Raw genomic sequence first — 15,744 nt, forward strand, 5'->3', positions numbered from 1 at the left:
GCTGCATTTTTTGCCTTCTGAATCTGTTTCTGTTTTTCATGGGTTTGTTGATTTTCTCCTCAAAAATCATTTCAAGTTGTCTGTAATACGCAAGGTTGTGTGAGATTCTGGGTTTTACCATTTTTTCCACAAAAACGAAGTTTTGTAAATGCAACCTATTTTGAGTCATAGCACTCTTCTGGCAAAGCTTCTTGGTTTCAACATTCTGTAGATCCAAGGAGGGTCTCAGTTATCACAGAATGTTCCGACATCCGTACGTTGACCATTAAGGGAGGGTATTAAGATCATATCTTATACTTTCTATAATAGTCAACTATTTGTCTGTAGTCCGTCTTTCAGTCTAGATAGGAATGTTTCCTATCCTGTCTCTTTTTTCTTCAGTCCAGATAGGAATGTTTCCTATCATGTCTCTAGTTTTGTTTCTAATTCCGTCTTCAGTCTACATTGTTTCTTTTAGAAACAACGTCGTTGTAATTCTTTATAAGGAACACATTTGTTCCTCTGTTAATCAATCAATCATCCGGAAATCCGTTAATCTGCCAACTCTTCTTGAAATTTGTAATAGTCTCTTTAAGGCATCACTTTGTAGAACTTTCTATTGTAAATTGGTTTACTTAAGTCCTATTTACCTATTTTTGGTTCTCCATTATTTAATATATTTTCTTTCTTCTTAGCACTTTGGAACGACATGGGGGTGGCTATTAAAATAACTCAAAATAAACTAAAAGAAGGTGAAATATCTAAATATAAATACAATGTTGTATATAGGAATGGACCAGTTGCCTTCATACGTACCTCCAAGAGTAGCTCGGACAACAAATGAGCCTCTCTACTTTCGAGAGGGATCTTCGCATGGCTCTCGAGTATTCCTTGGCAAAGGAGGATCAGGTGGAGCAACAAAAGGCTACATTGGCTCAATTGGTGATGGCTCTATTGGTTTTATAATCCTTCATACATGGTTATTTCTTGAATCAAGCATTTTAAGTTTGCTTAGCAATTAAGAGGTTTTGAGTGAGCTTGATATATTAAGAAAGTGGATGGAAGTGGATCCTTAGGTTAGAGCAATGATTTTATTTGAAAATAGGATCTTTAGATTTTTTCAAGGGGCTCTTTGTAAGAGATATATGTAAGGTGGCTGGAATAACATTGTAGCCTGAAAAAAGCTGATTAAAGTTGAATAGTGAGATCGAGTTCTTTTTCATTTTGTTTTCTCATTTTTGACGCGTGGAGAGGTTTGGGATAAGGTTGCAAATTTTAATAGAACTATTGTATGTATCTTTTGCCAACCAAACAATCCATTAAGATGTGAGCACACTTACATTATGGTTGTACACATACATTCCAGAATTTCTATAGATTAATGACACAACATTTGAATGACCTTGCCTATGTTCACTATAGCCTTTGCTTGTTATAGTCAAATCTTGGGCTTGGATTTCTCTCATTGCATTATAGGAGGATGATCTTCTAACCTATGTTCCACAGATGTGTCCCATGGGTTTTTTAACTTGCTTAGTATGGAGGCATGGGGACATCATTTTCTTGTCTGCCCTCTTCTACCTTTTTTTGCAAAATTCAGAAATAGTCGCTGAAAAGACTCTGAAAGTGGCTACGGGGAGACTAGAAGTCCCCTACTTGTCATGGGGATTATTAACTGTCTCCTATGGCCCATGCCATTTCTAGACTGCCAGTGTTAAAGAATAAGACATTTTTAAATTTGAATTTTTTTTTTTGGTTGGCTCCCATGGACACCCAAATGACATATAACAATACCAAAGACTAATCTAAGCTTAAAATAACCAAAATGAAGGAATAAATTAAAAAAATCATTTTCACATTCGCAAAGGAGGAGCTGCTGGTTGAGGAGTGAACAATAGTTGAAAGGGGAGGTTAGGGCATCCAATAGGTTTGCTTTAGACTCTTACACCTACCATCTATTGAGTATGGACAGTTATATATTATTATGAACTTCTATGTTTACTGTTTAGTAGTGTAGAGATAGTACCTACATTTCATTATTATGGACTAATATGTTTACTGTTAGTAGTTTAGTTATAGTATTTACATATTAATCTTTTAGGTCATTTCATGGTTGAAATTTGGAGTCTTTCAGCAATTTTTCTATATGTATGTAATATATTGACAATGAAAGTATTTGAATTTTGTTCATTTGCATATCAGTTCACATGTGAAATCTCAATTCAAGTCGAATACTATGTATAAAACCATTCCTGTCCCCTAAACCATCCGTCCCCATAGCTCCATGCAACATAGCTTCTAATGGATTGGATTATCAAGGTCGAGGATCCTATCTTTCTTGAGGATAACCGTACGTAGGTTAATTAGGTTATCTTAAGGTAGAAGCACTAACAATGGCATAGGAGGAGAGAACCCCGATGAATTGCTTAGGTATTGTTGGCGTATGCACATATATTATGACTGTAGCTGCATCGAGGACCCATCTAAGACATGGGCAGAGGACTGGCCATAGAGCCTCTATTGCTAGGCTGAGTGATACAAACTCCTTTATGCTATAGTTCATGTGCATTTTCTGATTTTCCTTTTCATACCGTGGATACTACATTCATTAGTTTTGTGCACCAAAAACACTTGACAATATTTATTTATTTAAAAATATTCCTCAAGCTCAAGTTTGCTTTTGCTCACATTGATTTGATTTCTACCTATGTATGTGATGAAACGTTTATTTATTATCTTTTTATGGCCTTAAAGTTGAATTGGAGAAGAATGCGTAGATAAAACTTCCATTCCCTTAAAAATCTCTATATTTCTCTGGTTTTTTAATTTGTTGAGTTTGGCTAATTCTAGGATGCAGAATTGGAGTTCAAATATAAACCAGGCTGTGAAATTTGTGCCAAGTCCGAGTCTGGTAACTATGGTATAAATAGATATGCTATCAGGAGCAGTATATGTAGCATATTGTGTCCCTGCTTCATAGTACATTGCTCTGAATGTTATTTTGTAAGAAACTAGCAATAAGGATTTTTTATTCTTTTCTCCTTGTTACAAAATGTTAAAATATCTGTGATCAGATTTAATATAGGCTATATGAATAAGTCTGATTGCAGACTTAGTTCTCAGTTATGGAGACGAGTCTGGTTACAGACTTTGAGCAGAGTTTTATACTTTCAGACCTTTGTCTAAACTTACGTTGACTGCAGAAGAAAATGGCATTGAATACGAATTATTATAAGTGTTTGGATGCTTCAATTGTCTGCAGATAATATTAGAAGACTGGTGAAAGGTATGTGTTCCATTCATTATCTGCAGGTCGCAGCACTTATCTTTTTTGTCTGATGGGGGTGTTGCATCTCCAATGGGAGTGACTCCACCGTGGGGTCATGTCCCATGGGGTGCATAACTTCCACGTCACACCTCCTTAACAAAATAATTACTAATAGCCTTTTATATTTTAATTTAATTTACTGTATAATTAATTATATATATATATCTTCAATAACACTTTATCCGTCTGAACTAAAACATTAACACTCCTTTGTTTAGAAGGATAAACACATGGATAGATATTACACCATTGGTAATATTAGAGATGGCAAATTTTAAGGATATCTTTGATCAAAAGATCTCCACTATTTTGATATCAAATTGATATTGTGAGTATTGGCCTCCTGAATATCAACACATGTTATTCACCAAAATACTCTGAGTAATGACATACATAATATCAACACATGATATTCACCAAGTACTCAAGATATATCTATACAAACAACTCATAGACCGTCAATTGAATGACATCTAACACTTAGTTTTTGATTTACAAGGTATAATCCATCATGATCTGTTTCAACATTTATATAAAATGCATATCATGATTTGAGTTATTGTAAGATTGTAAGATTGTCACCTTCCAATAACTTCTGCAAATGCAAGTAACAATCATTCGAAAGTTGTCACTTTCTTATGATGTACATAGGTGGTAGGCCCATACACACATGACATAAAAGTTTACATGAAGTTAGGATAGATATTGTCATGTGGTGTTGTCATAACATCCACTGTGAACCATATCAGAGAATAAGGTTTTCACCTCAAATTTATCTCCCATAGAGAAGAATGTTTTACGAGGGATTGCACTTGGAACTTCTTCTCCACCAAGGAATACTAACCTTATGATCTCCTTGTCAAGGTTACTTCTAATAAAGTGTCAAAAAACCCTCTAAACCTGATATCAAATTTTGAGCTCCTTGTTCAAAGTTACCTCTGATGAAGTGTTAGATGTCTAACTCCCTTAGGTTAACTGAAACATATCCTCTATCTGCTCCCTCTCTTTGTCCAAGGTTGCCTCTAATGAACTGTTGTGCTCCCCCTTGATAAAGAAGGATACTCATAATCTCAATCATCAAAGATATTCATTTTAAGAGCCCCATTTTATCCAATATGACTATTAGTGACTAACGAATTCTAGATCAAAACTTCTTTGGAGCTACTGTCATAAGATTTGAGTTTTGCAGAATATTTGGTAGCATGTGTAAAGTACCAGCCTTCTTTTGCTGCAAGAACATCTCCAGAGACGAAGGAAAAGGACCAAGGTAAATAGCTCTTTTACTATGTATAGAATTACAAATAAGAGGGACACTATAGTAAGTAGATAAATGTAACACTCAAACATAATGAATACTTATCTATGTATCTTTGATACAAGTTGCTTCAATTGAAGTCCATCAAATCTGAAAATGCCTTCTGAGAAGTAACTCACGCATAAAGCTTTTCACTTGATAATTGAGCACTTGATAATTTTATGGCAAAGACCACTTCTTCAATATATTCTGTTAATGTTATCTGCACCATAAATATCTGGTCTCTGCTCTTTGCCAGTATGTTCAATATCCAAATCTTGATTGTATGTTGTTTTTCTTGTATATTTATCTTTGAATGAATACAAGAAAACAATTTGATGATTTAATATTGATGGCTCATTGTACATAGATCGATTACTCCATTTTCTAATGATGAGTTGTGTCACCAAAGGACACATCCAGGGCTATTCTAATTCCTGCATCTTCCCTGCTAAAAGGAGCTGGCCCCATAGTGTTGGTGAAAGACCACGGGTGAGGCTCCTGTGTGGAGTCCACCTCACCCGTGGCTGAAGGATATGTCGCACTTATTCTTAATCTGTATGATAGTTAACTTTTATATCGTCTGCCATTTCCTCTGTAATGGACACTATAAAATATGTATATCATGCTTGCCATTCATGGTGTACCAATTTTCTCTCCGTATGCAGATAAGACTTTAGTCAAATATTGACATAGATAGTAAGAAGCCTCTGTTATTGGTAAATATCAGTTTCAGATTTAACCCATCAATGGAGAGCACTCAATACACTGATCATAGATGTCAGATATAAATGTATCGCCTTCCAAATAAACTTTGGCTCCAGTTGGATGATGATATAGGATTTCAGAACTAAATCCGAAAGATTCTCTGTCTGTTCTTCTGGAATAGACAGTGTAACTTCCAGGAAGCATCGAACCTATGTTTGCAGTGTGATGGGCATCGATATCCTGAAATGTCCTGTCCTGCAAAATACTATGGCACTCTATTTAACCAACCATAGTGTGTATTAGCTTTGTCTAGCATTGGGAAAACCCCTCATCCTCACAATGCCAACTCTATGTAACCAGCCATAGTCTGCATTAGCTATATAATTTTGAATACCTTAAAATAGTTTGGGATCCACTGACTATCCTTTGGTTAGACAGTATGCTATAAATATGTTGACACCCAAGGACTACACCACCTACATACCACGTATGCCAACTTGTATTCAGTTTGTCCTTTGATTTTCTTGTACTCCACGTACCTAATTGCCTTTGACCAGTGGTGATTCTAGAATTACTTGCTTCCTCCCTTCTTGGCATTGTCTTTGACTTAGATGACTATATGTTGCACACATTACAATGGTTGCCATGTTCCTTCTAGTCACTTGCCAGGATTAATTACTAACTGCAGCGTTATTTTGGACTGGGTCAAAAATTTAATCCTCAGTTGGCGACATGTGTACTGATGCCATGAGTAGACCCCTTTATTCAACAGTTTCCTTCACCACTCCAGATTATGTGGATACCATTTAATTCGTGTCATTGTTCCTCTAAATCAATGACTTTGGGATGTGGTATTACTGCTCATTTAAAATCGTTGTTCTTGTATTTCCTTCTATATTACAGTCGCCCTTAGATTTCCAATGATGACTGAGATTATTGATTCTATTCCTGATGTGCGCACTTATCCAATTTCGAAAGGCCTTTCATATTATCATTGTAGAGCAGATAAAATAACTGCAGTTGATGATAGCCATTAATATCAGGAGGGTCTCGAACCTGACTGCAATTATATAAACATAATTTCTTCAACTTACACCTCAATGCGAAGTCGGGAAACCTTGTTAAATTTCTCAGTGTGAAAAAGTAAACAGCCTCCAACATCTCGTGACAAATAAGATCTGGTGGATTTGTTAAACCACATTTACCAATTTTGAGTACAGTCAAATGTGATAAACTTCTGAAACTTGGAAGCTTTTCTAGTTTCCCCAATTTCAGTAGTTGAAGATTTTCCAATCCGTAACACGATTCTAAACTTTAGAACGCTGAACAAGTTATTGACAAAATTTGCAACACCAGTTTCCTTAAAACACTTGGATCATCCATAACTGGACAAGCTGTCCCTGTATCCCATTCGAACAAAATAATTTAGGATAGCTTCTCACATCCAGCGAGAAGCGGTGAGGCAGCAACCAGCGAAGATAATACTTTGAAGCTCCATGATTTTTTTACAGTCCAGGGGGCCCTTAACTTTATCGCACATACTAAATTCCACTTTCAACAAATACAGCAAATCAATGGGTATCTCCATGAAACATATGTTTTCCAGAATTTTCATATGATTCTTTCTGTCTATAAATCTGATTCAGAATTCTCTTAACTTGGCTCTGATACCGTGTTAAAATATCTGTAATCAGATTTAATATAGGTTATATGAATAAGTTTGATTGCAGACTTAGATCTCTGTTATGGAGATGACTCTGATCACAGACTTTGAGCAGAGTTTTATATTCCCAGACCTTTATCTAAACTTACATGGACTGCAGAAGAAAATGACACTTAATACAAATTCTTATAAGTGTTTGGATGCTTTGATTGTCTGCATATAACATTAGAAGACTGGTGAAAGGTATGTTTTCCATCTTTATTGTGTGACGGGGAGTTACGTCCCATGGGGTGCATGACTTCCACATCACACCTCCTTAACAAACAATTACTAATAGCCTTCAGTGACATTGACTACATGGGTGATCAAGATAGATATAATCAGTTGGTGATATAATTATTACTGTAGAATATCTTGGGTTACCAATTTCAATAGTTATATATTACATATATATCCATACATCTTTAATAGCACTTTATCCGACTGAACTAAAACATTAACACAAAATGTTGTTTTAATTGCATTTTATTTGAACATGATTGTTGTTTCTCATCCATTGACAGAGTTAAAAAGCAATACCAAGCAGATTCTGGAGAATCTTTACCAAGTAGAGAACCTGCGATACTATCAGTTGAAGTAAGTTTTAACTTTTACAGTTTATCTTGAGCTGTCTAGGTTTTCATTTCCTGACATCTAATTTTATTTTGCTTTCCAGTGTCATTAATTTGGTTTGCATTAATGGCTTTTTCTCTAGAAAAAATGGATATTTAACTTGTTTGGGAACTAAGAGTAAGGGATTTATTTCATCTGGCTACAGAGAATGTGTGGCTCTTAACTGGTTCTAAATCTACAGGGCAGGACATATGATGTGAAAATTCATTATCTTGAGGAAGCAACTTCAAGTTACTTACAATCTTCAGTTTCAACTGTTTTCTCAATCCATAATCAGGTTGGTATATCTCTTGCTCATCCCTATAAGATCGGATCCATTTTTGGAGTAGTTTATATTTTTGGCAACCAAAATATTGTATACTTATTTTACATTGGTTATGTATTCATTTCATTCTATATCTTATACTCCAGTAAGTCTGTACTATCATCTCAACATGAAGAAGTGGTTTACAGTATATGTTTGATGCAAATTGGTTGTTCTGTTTTCTTTTTTCTTTTCTTTTTCTGGTTGATGCTCTAAATATTGTATATCATGCATTGAGCCTTGGGAATAATTTAACTGTCAAATGTTCAAGAAAGACCATACTTAGTTCAGGATTTAACTCACTTTTTGGGACCTTCATACTTTAATTGAGGCTCAGAAGTAACCTCGGAATAGAGACACAGACAGGTTCTTTTCAAGGTCAATGGATCATAGCCTATATATTGCCTCAAGGCAATCATTGACAGAACTAGAGAATTTGTTCACTTTATTTATCATTAATTCAGTTGAAGACTTCTATAGAGTATTTGAGAAAGTCCTTTAAACATCTTGAGGATGAAATTTCCAAGTGCAGTATCTCTGAGGGACCATTGAACGTGTAGATTCCAGAGTGTATCGTATTCATGGTGATAGCATTCTATGTGACTGCATGGCTATATCTGGCTGCTCTGAGATTCTCATTTTTCTTTTTGTTTATGAGCTTGGATAGGAAAATTAGAATCCCCTTATCACAGGCTACAAGATCAATGCTTCCTGTTTCACTCTTTTTTCCTATGCTTAGAATTTTTCTGTTTTTTTGTTTCCGTTGCACTCCATAGATGAATTGATTCCTAAGTTCAATTTTGTGTTTTGAGGTGGTTGGATGTAAATGCCCATTTGGTCCTTTTTGTTATAGTTCAAGTTTTCTATATTTAGCATTTGTGTTTTTCTTATTGTAGACGATCTGGTGGTTTGCTATTCATGGTAACATCATTAACATGCAGCTACCATGTTTTGATCACAACATTATTCCTCCTTTCTAAAGGATTTGATGATTTTTATTTTTTGTTTATAGCATTTAAAACAAATAGTAATGATTAATGATTTATGAGTTTTTAGTTTTAGTTATTGGAGGTTGAATGGAAGTGTATTAAACACCACACCTCTCATCTCATGAGCATTCTTAAGTCTTAAAACTTGTTTAAATTTTCTCAATTCCAAATACAGAGCTTTTAGGCTTCACCTTTTCTACCAAAAGGACCAGAGAAAAAGCTAGCAACATTTTTATGCAGTATGCAAGAAGAGATGTTCTACAATTAAAGGAACAAGTACTCAGTATAAAGCTTTTTTTGTCCAAAGTGTAAAGTTGGAAGGATTCAGTATACCCAAGTTGATTTAGCATGATAACGGGTTGGTAATATAATTAATCAAATATAAAGATGATCTGGTGGTTTACCATTCATGATAGCAACAGTAATTTACAGATACCATCTTCATTATTAAGGATTAATTTTTAATGATTTTAATTTTGTGTTTATAGCATTTAAACCAAACAGTAATGACTCATTAGTTTTAGGTTAACAATGGTAATTGGAGGTTAAATGGAAGTGTATTAAACACCACACCTCTCATCTCGTGAGCATTCCCAAGCCTTTGAAGTAGTTTAATTTTTCTCAATTCCAAATGGAGAACTTTTAGGCTTCACCCAGTGGTTGCCACCTTTCATAGCAGAAGGACTAGAGAAACAGCTGGCAACTTCTTTATGCATCCAGCAAGAAGATATGTTCTACAGTCAAAGCAACGAGAACTCAGTTGCTTGCTTTTTTCCTCCAAAGACTAAAGTTGGAAGGATTCAGTAGACTGAAGCTAATTTCGTACAATAGCAGGTTTGGTAAATATTATTAATCAACTTTTAAAGATAATAAATCATATCTAAAATTTAAAAGAAATGCCATAAGTACTTGCTTACTAACAGTTCAAGACTGAAGTATGTTAGATAAAACATTCATAATATATATTTACATCCAGAAATATAATATTAACATATTGGGAAATATATTATCTTCACCAGAATTTGGTAAATATTATTAATCTACTTTTAAAGATAATAAATCATATCTAAAATTTAGAAGAAATGCCCTAAGTACGTGCTTATTAACAGTTCAAGACTGCAGTATATTAAATAAAACATCCATAATATATATTTACATCCAGAAATATAATATTAACATATTGGAAAATATATTATTTTTAACAGAATTTAATCAGATTAACTTTTACTCATGTTTATACAATCCAAATTATCTTATAACAACAATGGCTTCAATATTTATCCAAATTAAATCTCTTGGAATGGACAGTCCCACACTAAGAAGATTTTAGCGGTTTTGGCCATCATAGGCTATAGCTATGATGCACTTTAAGAGGAACATGTGTAAAAACATAGTATGTGCCTATGCACCCAAGCCCTAACTAGGATAGTCTTGGGTGTTCTTTGTACCCCAAGCTGAATGCATTTTGTATGCTCCTCTTCTATGCTAGTAGACCACCAAACCACCTTCTTCCTTAAGTTAGCTCTGTAATACACATGCCATTGCTTTACATTTGTTTGATGTTTTAATATACATATAAGCCCAATGGGTGCAATTAACTAACATTCCCTCTAACAAATATTTATAAAAGTGTAAGATAAATACAATAAAAAATGTAAAGTGCTAGATAAAACAACTATTCTAAAAGAGAAAGGAGAGAAATAAAACCTTGCGAGAACAGTACAATCCCAAGTTTACTGCACACTCTTCTTTAAAACCTATACACAAGATGGGAATGAAAATTGTGGGGCTGTTGATTTAGAGGCCTTCGAAAGACCCTCATTTTGGTGTTTCCACCTCCACAGACAGCCAAAAATATGATAGATATAATATACGATAAATCCTTAATTGATAAATGATAGTATCAAGATAGAGACAATAAGTACTATGATATGCCAAATCAAAATAAAGTTTGTGTGAGCCAGATTACTCCCCTTTGAAGCCACAAAGCCGAAGCTTTATGGAATGGAAGCGAGAGAGAGCTTGTGTGCATGAGGGAGGGTGCTGAATGCAATATGTAGAGCACAATTAGCTAGAAGTTGCTAACAATGGTGGTTTGGGAGGCTAAGAAAGTAGTTCAAATGAATGTAAATGTGGTGAGAGAGATCCAAAAATGACCAAGAGAATTCAAAAGTCTCCAAGAGAGGGAAAATGAAACAAAACAATGGAGTCTGTGTTAATTCCTTGTAACTTTGACAAGACAAGTGTTCTGATTTTCAGATCAGTCTGATCTGGATGCATGAGTTCCCTTAAGTATTGGTCACTAGAACATATTGTCCCCTCTAGACAGATCGGCATCTTCCTTGTGGCTTTTATAAGCCTTCTTATTTACTAGTGTGGTTAGTTATTTACTAACCATTAGTAACTCTTGGAATGGGCACCAATCTTGAGGAAACAATCATGTTTTGAAGTAGGCCGACCTAGAGAGGGACATGTCCATTCAATGAACATGCCCCTTGAGTTAGGTATAAGGGAGTGCTAGATTGTAGATTAGAAGACACACCGAAATATATAAGTCTACTCTTCTAGCAATCTGCCCAAATAGGATCATCTATAGGAGTGTAAACATTTGTAGAAGATCCATGATATTAACATGGTATGAGAGCCAAACTGTAAATGTAAGAAAACAACTTGTTTTGCAAGAAGAAGAAAACATGTAATGTTTATATTAAAAGCTTTGCATAAAAGCTTGATAAGGAAAAGACAGAATCATCATCTACTACGGTAGTAGTGCAAGGAAGTAATATTGATTGCATATGAAGTTATGAACGATATAAATGGTGATCTTTATAAGGCAACATCAGACAGATTCATCTCTAGTCAGAAAATATAAATAATTACTAAAATGAAAGAAAATACCGGGCCTAGGCAAGAAAAATTCTCTATAGGCAGTGATAGTGTTTAGGCAAGCCAACACTTATATGGACAATGACAAATGACTAGAAGGCCTTCCCGTACGAACCTCCCTAGAGCCATCTGTTATAACAGAGAGTTTGGTTGGAAATAGAAGACACTGATGGAGAGACTTCAGACCGGAATGAAGACCAATGATCTCTGCAGCCATAGTTTGACGGAACCACTAAAAAGCCATATTAATGTCAATAGAATCAATATTATGGTATGAAGAAAAGAAACAAAGAGAAGGGTGCAACTTCAATATGTGTAAAGATGGTTGAGAAACTAATACATATAAAGCTGCACGTCATAAATTACTTGAGCATGCAGACAAACTAAAGACAAAACGTTTTTGTCTCATAGTCAAATCAAAAGGAGACATAAGGAATGTATTGGGACACCAAAAAGGGTATAACGTTGCCCTTAATTAACATATATGTTAAGTGACGTTGTTATGGTTAATAAATGTTGTGACACCATTGCGTCTCAAGGACTAGGAATGACATGTATAAGGCTGGGAATGATGGAGGAACATGGGATCTATAGAAGAAAATCAATAAAAGATATAATGTCAACTACAACTGTATAGATGGCATACATAGCTGGTATTAGCAGACGACTACTGCATAGCAGCATGGAGGGATTATCATACATTAAATTATTCTTTAATATATTCTGAGACTATATTGATCCCATCCAATTGAAGAAAGAAGAATAATATCTACAATATATTATTGCAAGGCATACCTAACCAACGATATCTGAAACAAATTACTATATTGCTACAAGACTGAGCAGGATTAATGTTACCGTAGGAACAATGTGGTCTACAAGATGGAAAATCAAGGTGAAGGAAGCAAATGTCATGGCTGGTGATGTTTTTAATAAGGAGCGGTTCATTTATGTGTGAATTTCTCTCCTTGGTATCGTTATTCTAGTTTGTAACTGTCATCTAGTTGTATGTTGTGGTAGTTGGGTAGCTAAGCAGTTTCCATTCTTTATGTTGACATTGAGCTTTATCCTGACTTGGCTCGTGGAATTCAAAGGGTTTGTTGTACTGTAATGTCTTATTATCAAGGATGTCTTGCAAATAAAGGAAATAACTAGTTATCTCATACCAACTAGGAGCGACATGAAATAATTGGCAGCCCGTGACATGCATAGTCAGTTTAGTCAGAGATTGAAGATGGGAAAATTCATTCATTCATTCAAGCAAAGACCAAGGGTCAAGGGTCACTATAGGGGCACGTATCTATGACCACCAAAATATCCACGGCTTATTTGTTCAAACCAGGGAAAGTTCACATTAAGTAAATCATGACTAGCTAATAAGAAAGCCTACTCAAACATATATGTGTAGGTTAGAGAGGGATGATTCACCAATGTGTACCATTTTATTTATAATTTTAGAAGAGTGTGGATTGGAGGGATGGTTACCATCTTTACTCTCTATATTATATTATAGTAGAGGAGATTGAATATGGATTCAACCATGGAGAATTGAGAATCTCGCTATAATATTGCTCTGTTTTCAGAGTATCTGAGAAGTATTAGTAAATAATATGAAAGAGAAATAAAGAGACGTGTGACATCTGAACCACCAACTTTGCATGCAAAGGAGAAAGTTGTGTCAAATCTAGTAGTGACTTCATATGCATGGATTTCCTTCCACTGGGAAAGACTCCGAGGAAACTGCATACAAGAAAAGACCTTGTTTAAATTACAAGCTATAATTTAAAAGGGAGAGAAAATTATTCGATATGCATGTGTATCAGTTGAATACCTATTTGACTTGTAATAACATTTGGCAAAATCTGAAGTATTGATGTGCACAGTGGGTTTGACTTTTGTCCTACCTGTAGATTGCCTTTATATAGATTTCTTGAAAATGATAATATCTCCATTATCAATATTGGTTGTAGACAGATTTGAGATGATCATCAACAAGTGTAAAATTGTTTGTCAGTTCCTGAATATGGAGACATTTGGAGAATTTACAGTGAGTAAGCCGAATGCTGCTCTATTGAAAGGAAACTCCCATTCAGAATAAGTTTGATCCACTATAAAAGGGAACCTTTGAATAAGAACAAATGATTCTATCATCTTAGACAAACTCAATTATTTTGTTTGAGAGGGAGTTCATCAATGAAGATAACTCGTGGATAGAATCACCAATGAGATGCACATGGATAAAGATTACATCATGAGACCACAGATCATTTTACTAAGGCATTTTTGATCTTCCCTCAAGTCCAAGAGGGAGTGTTAATGATTGTGGACTTAGAAAAAGTGCATTCTGTATAACCTTATGACTATTCAGATTATTAGTATTGGTTCTCTTAGAAAGGAGGGAATAAAGTGACATCATGCTGTGACACTAAGATCATGGATATTAGCATGTTATGCCTTCCTGACAAAAGGAGAAGCTAAATGATCTGCAATGGTGAATCTTGACTTAGAGGGAATAGACCATGCTTTATTGATATCTGAGTAATAAAGAATTTGTAGCAGAGAATCATAAGTATCATCTTATAAGAAGGTTATGTGTCAGAGAGTACCTAGAAGATCGAGTTGACTCCCCAGGATCTAGGTTATACAAACTCAAGATGGTGTATACTCATAAAGTACAAAAGCTTTAATGAAGGTTATGATGGAAAGATAAGTATCTATTGTACTTGAGCTCTTCTTTTACCTTATGTCTATAATATCTTTCATTTGTGTTTTCATAAGAAGAGTATATGCCTTGATTTTTTTTGAAGAATGTTCTTGTAGGAAAGAATTTTGGATTCAGAGGGAGTCTGACATCTCATCAAGGCAACCTTGTGTAAGGAGCTCGAAAGATTTGATATCCAGTAGGAGTTTGAAAAATCTAAAGTGAGCAACCATCTGATGGGCCTACCTTATAAACATCATGGTATGGAAGCATTTCTCAGCAAACAGTCTTGCAACATTAGTTTGCAATAATAGAAAACAATCCTCCAACACGAATTTCCAGTGATAGCAAATGATCTTACGGTGTTTTAAATCAGTAGAGAACTACTAGCAAATCTTGAATAGATTCAAGATTGTGTTGTAAAAGAGACATTTTGATGTCTGTGAATCACAACTTGGTTAAAGAGAGAATTTAATTATTCTCTAGACTTTATCCTTAAGTACTGGAAATTAGAAAGCAAGTATTCTTATCAAACCTCTCTGAGAGTGATCATCTCAGGAAAGATCCAGGTATGATAAAATTGTTTTGTATTCTTATGATAATTTATATTATTGTCAGGATATTGACTGTTATGGGGCTTCACCATTTGTGTTTGTTATTTAAGAGGTGACGATCTTTGACATAATGTTCTGACCAGTAGAGAACTGCTAGCAGATTTGGATGAATTTAAGATCATGTTGTGATGGAGGCATTTCTATGTCTATGAATCACAACTTGGATAAAGGAAGAATTTAATTATTCTCTGGATTTTATCGAGTGTACTAACAGATCTTAATTCAGGATCATGTTGTGTGCCTATGAGTCACAACTTGGATAAAGGAAGAATTTAATTATTCTTCGGATATTATCCTATGTAAGGCATTCTAGTAATGGATTGTTGGTAGAATCTAGATCTTGGACGAAATCATGATCATGTCGTGACAGTAACATTTCTAAAACTCTAGACGTCACAACTTGGGTAAAGCAAGAATTTAATTATTCTCTAGTCTTTATCCTGCGTATTGCATTCTATGCAATACTATTATTACAAGCTTAGGTAATACTTCATTCACAAGCCTTGTCAAACACCCTGTGTTACAAGACTAGGTGATTTGATAGCTTGTATTACGACCAATGCTTAATGATTTGATCACAAGCTCCGGTGATAACTCATATTACAA

General features: G+C 34.8%; 1 protein-coding gene across 7 annotated transcripts in view; it reads left to right on the forward strand.

Annotated features, from left to right (window-relative positions):
- LOC149549576 (RNA helicase family protein) overlaps positions 1 to 15,744 on the forward strand; it is a 282,811-nt gene that overhangs the window by 80,654 nt on the left and 186,413 nt on the right. For all 7 annotated transcript variants that reach the window (XM_089792897.1, XM_089792899.1, XM_089792898.1 and 4 more), the window contains 2 exons: positions 7,536 to 7,608; positions 7,826 to 7,921. In XM_089792897.1, the coding sequence (XP_089649023.1) occupies positions 7,536 to 7,608; positions 7,826 to 7,921 (169 nt within the window). The remainder of the gene's footprint in view (positions 1 to 7,535; positions 7,609 to 7,825; positions 7,922 to 15,744) is intronic.

This window comes from Cupressus sempervirens, chromosome 7, assembly GCF_028749045.1.
Source record: "Cupressus sempervirens isolate cs-2001-9-10 chromosome 7, ASM2874904v1, whole genome shotgun sequence".
NCBI classification, from domain to species: domain Eukaryota; kingdom Viridiplantae; phylum Streptophyta; class Pinopsida; order Cupressales; family Cupressaceae; genus Cupressus; species Cupressus sempervirens.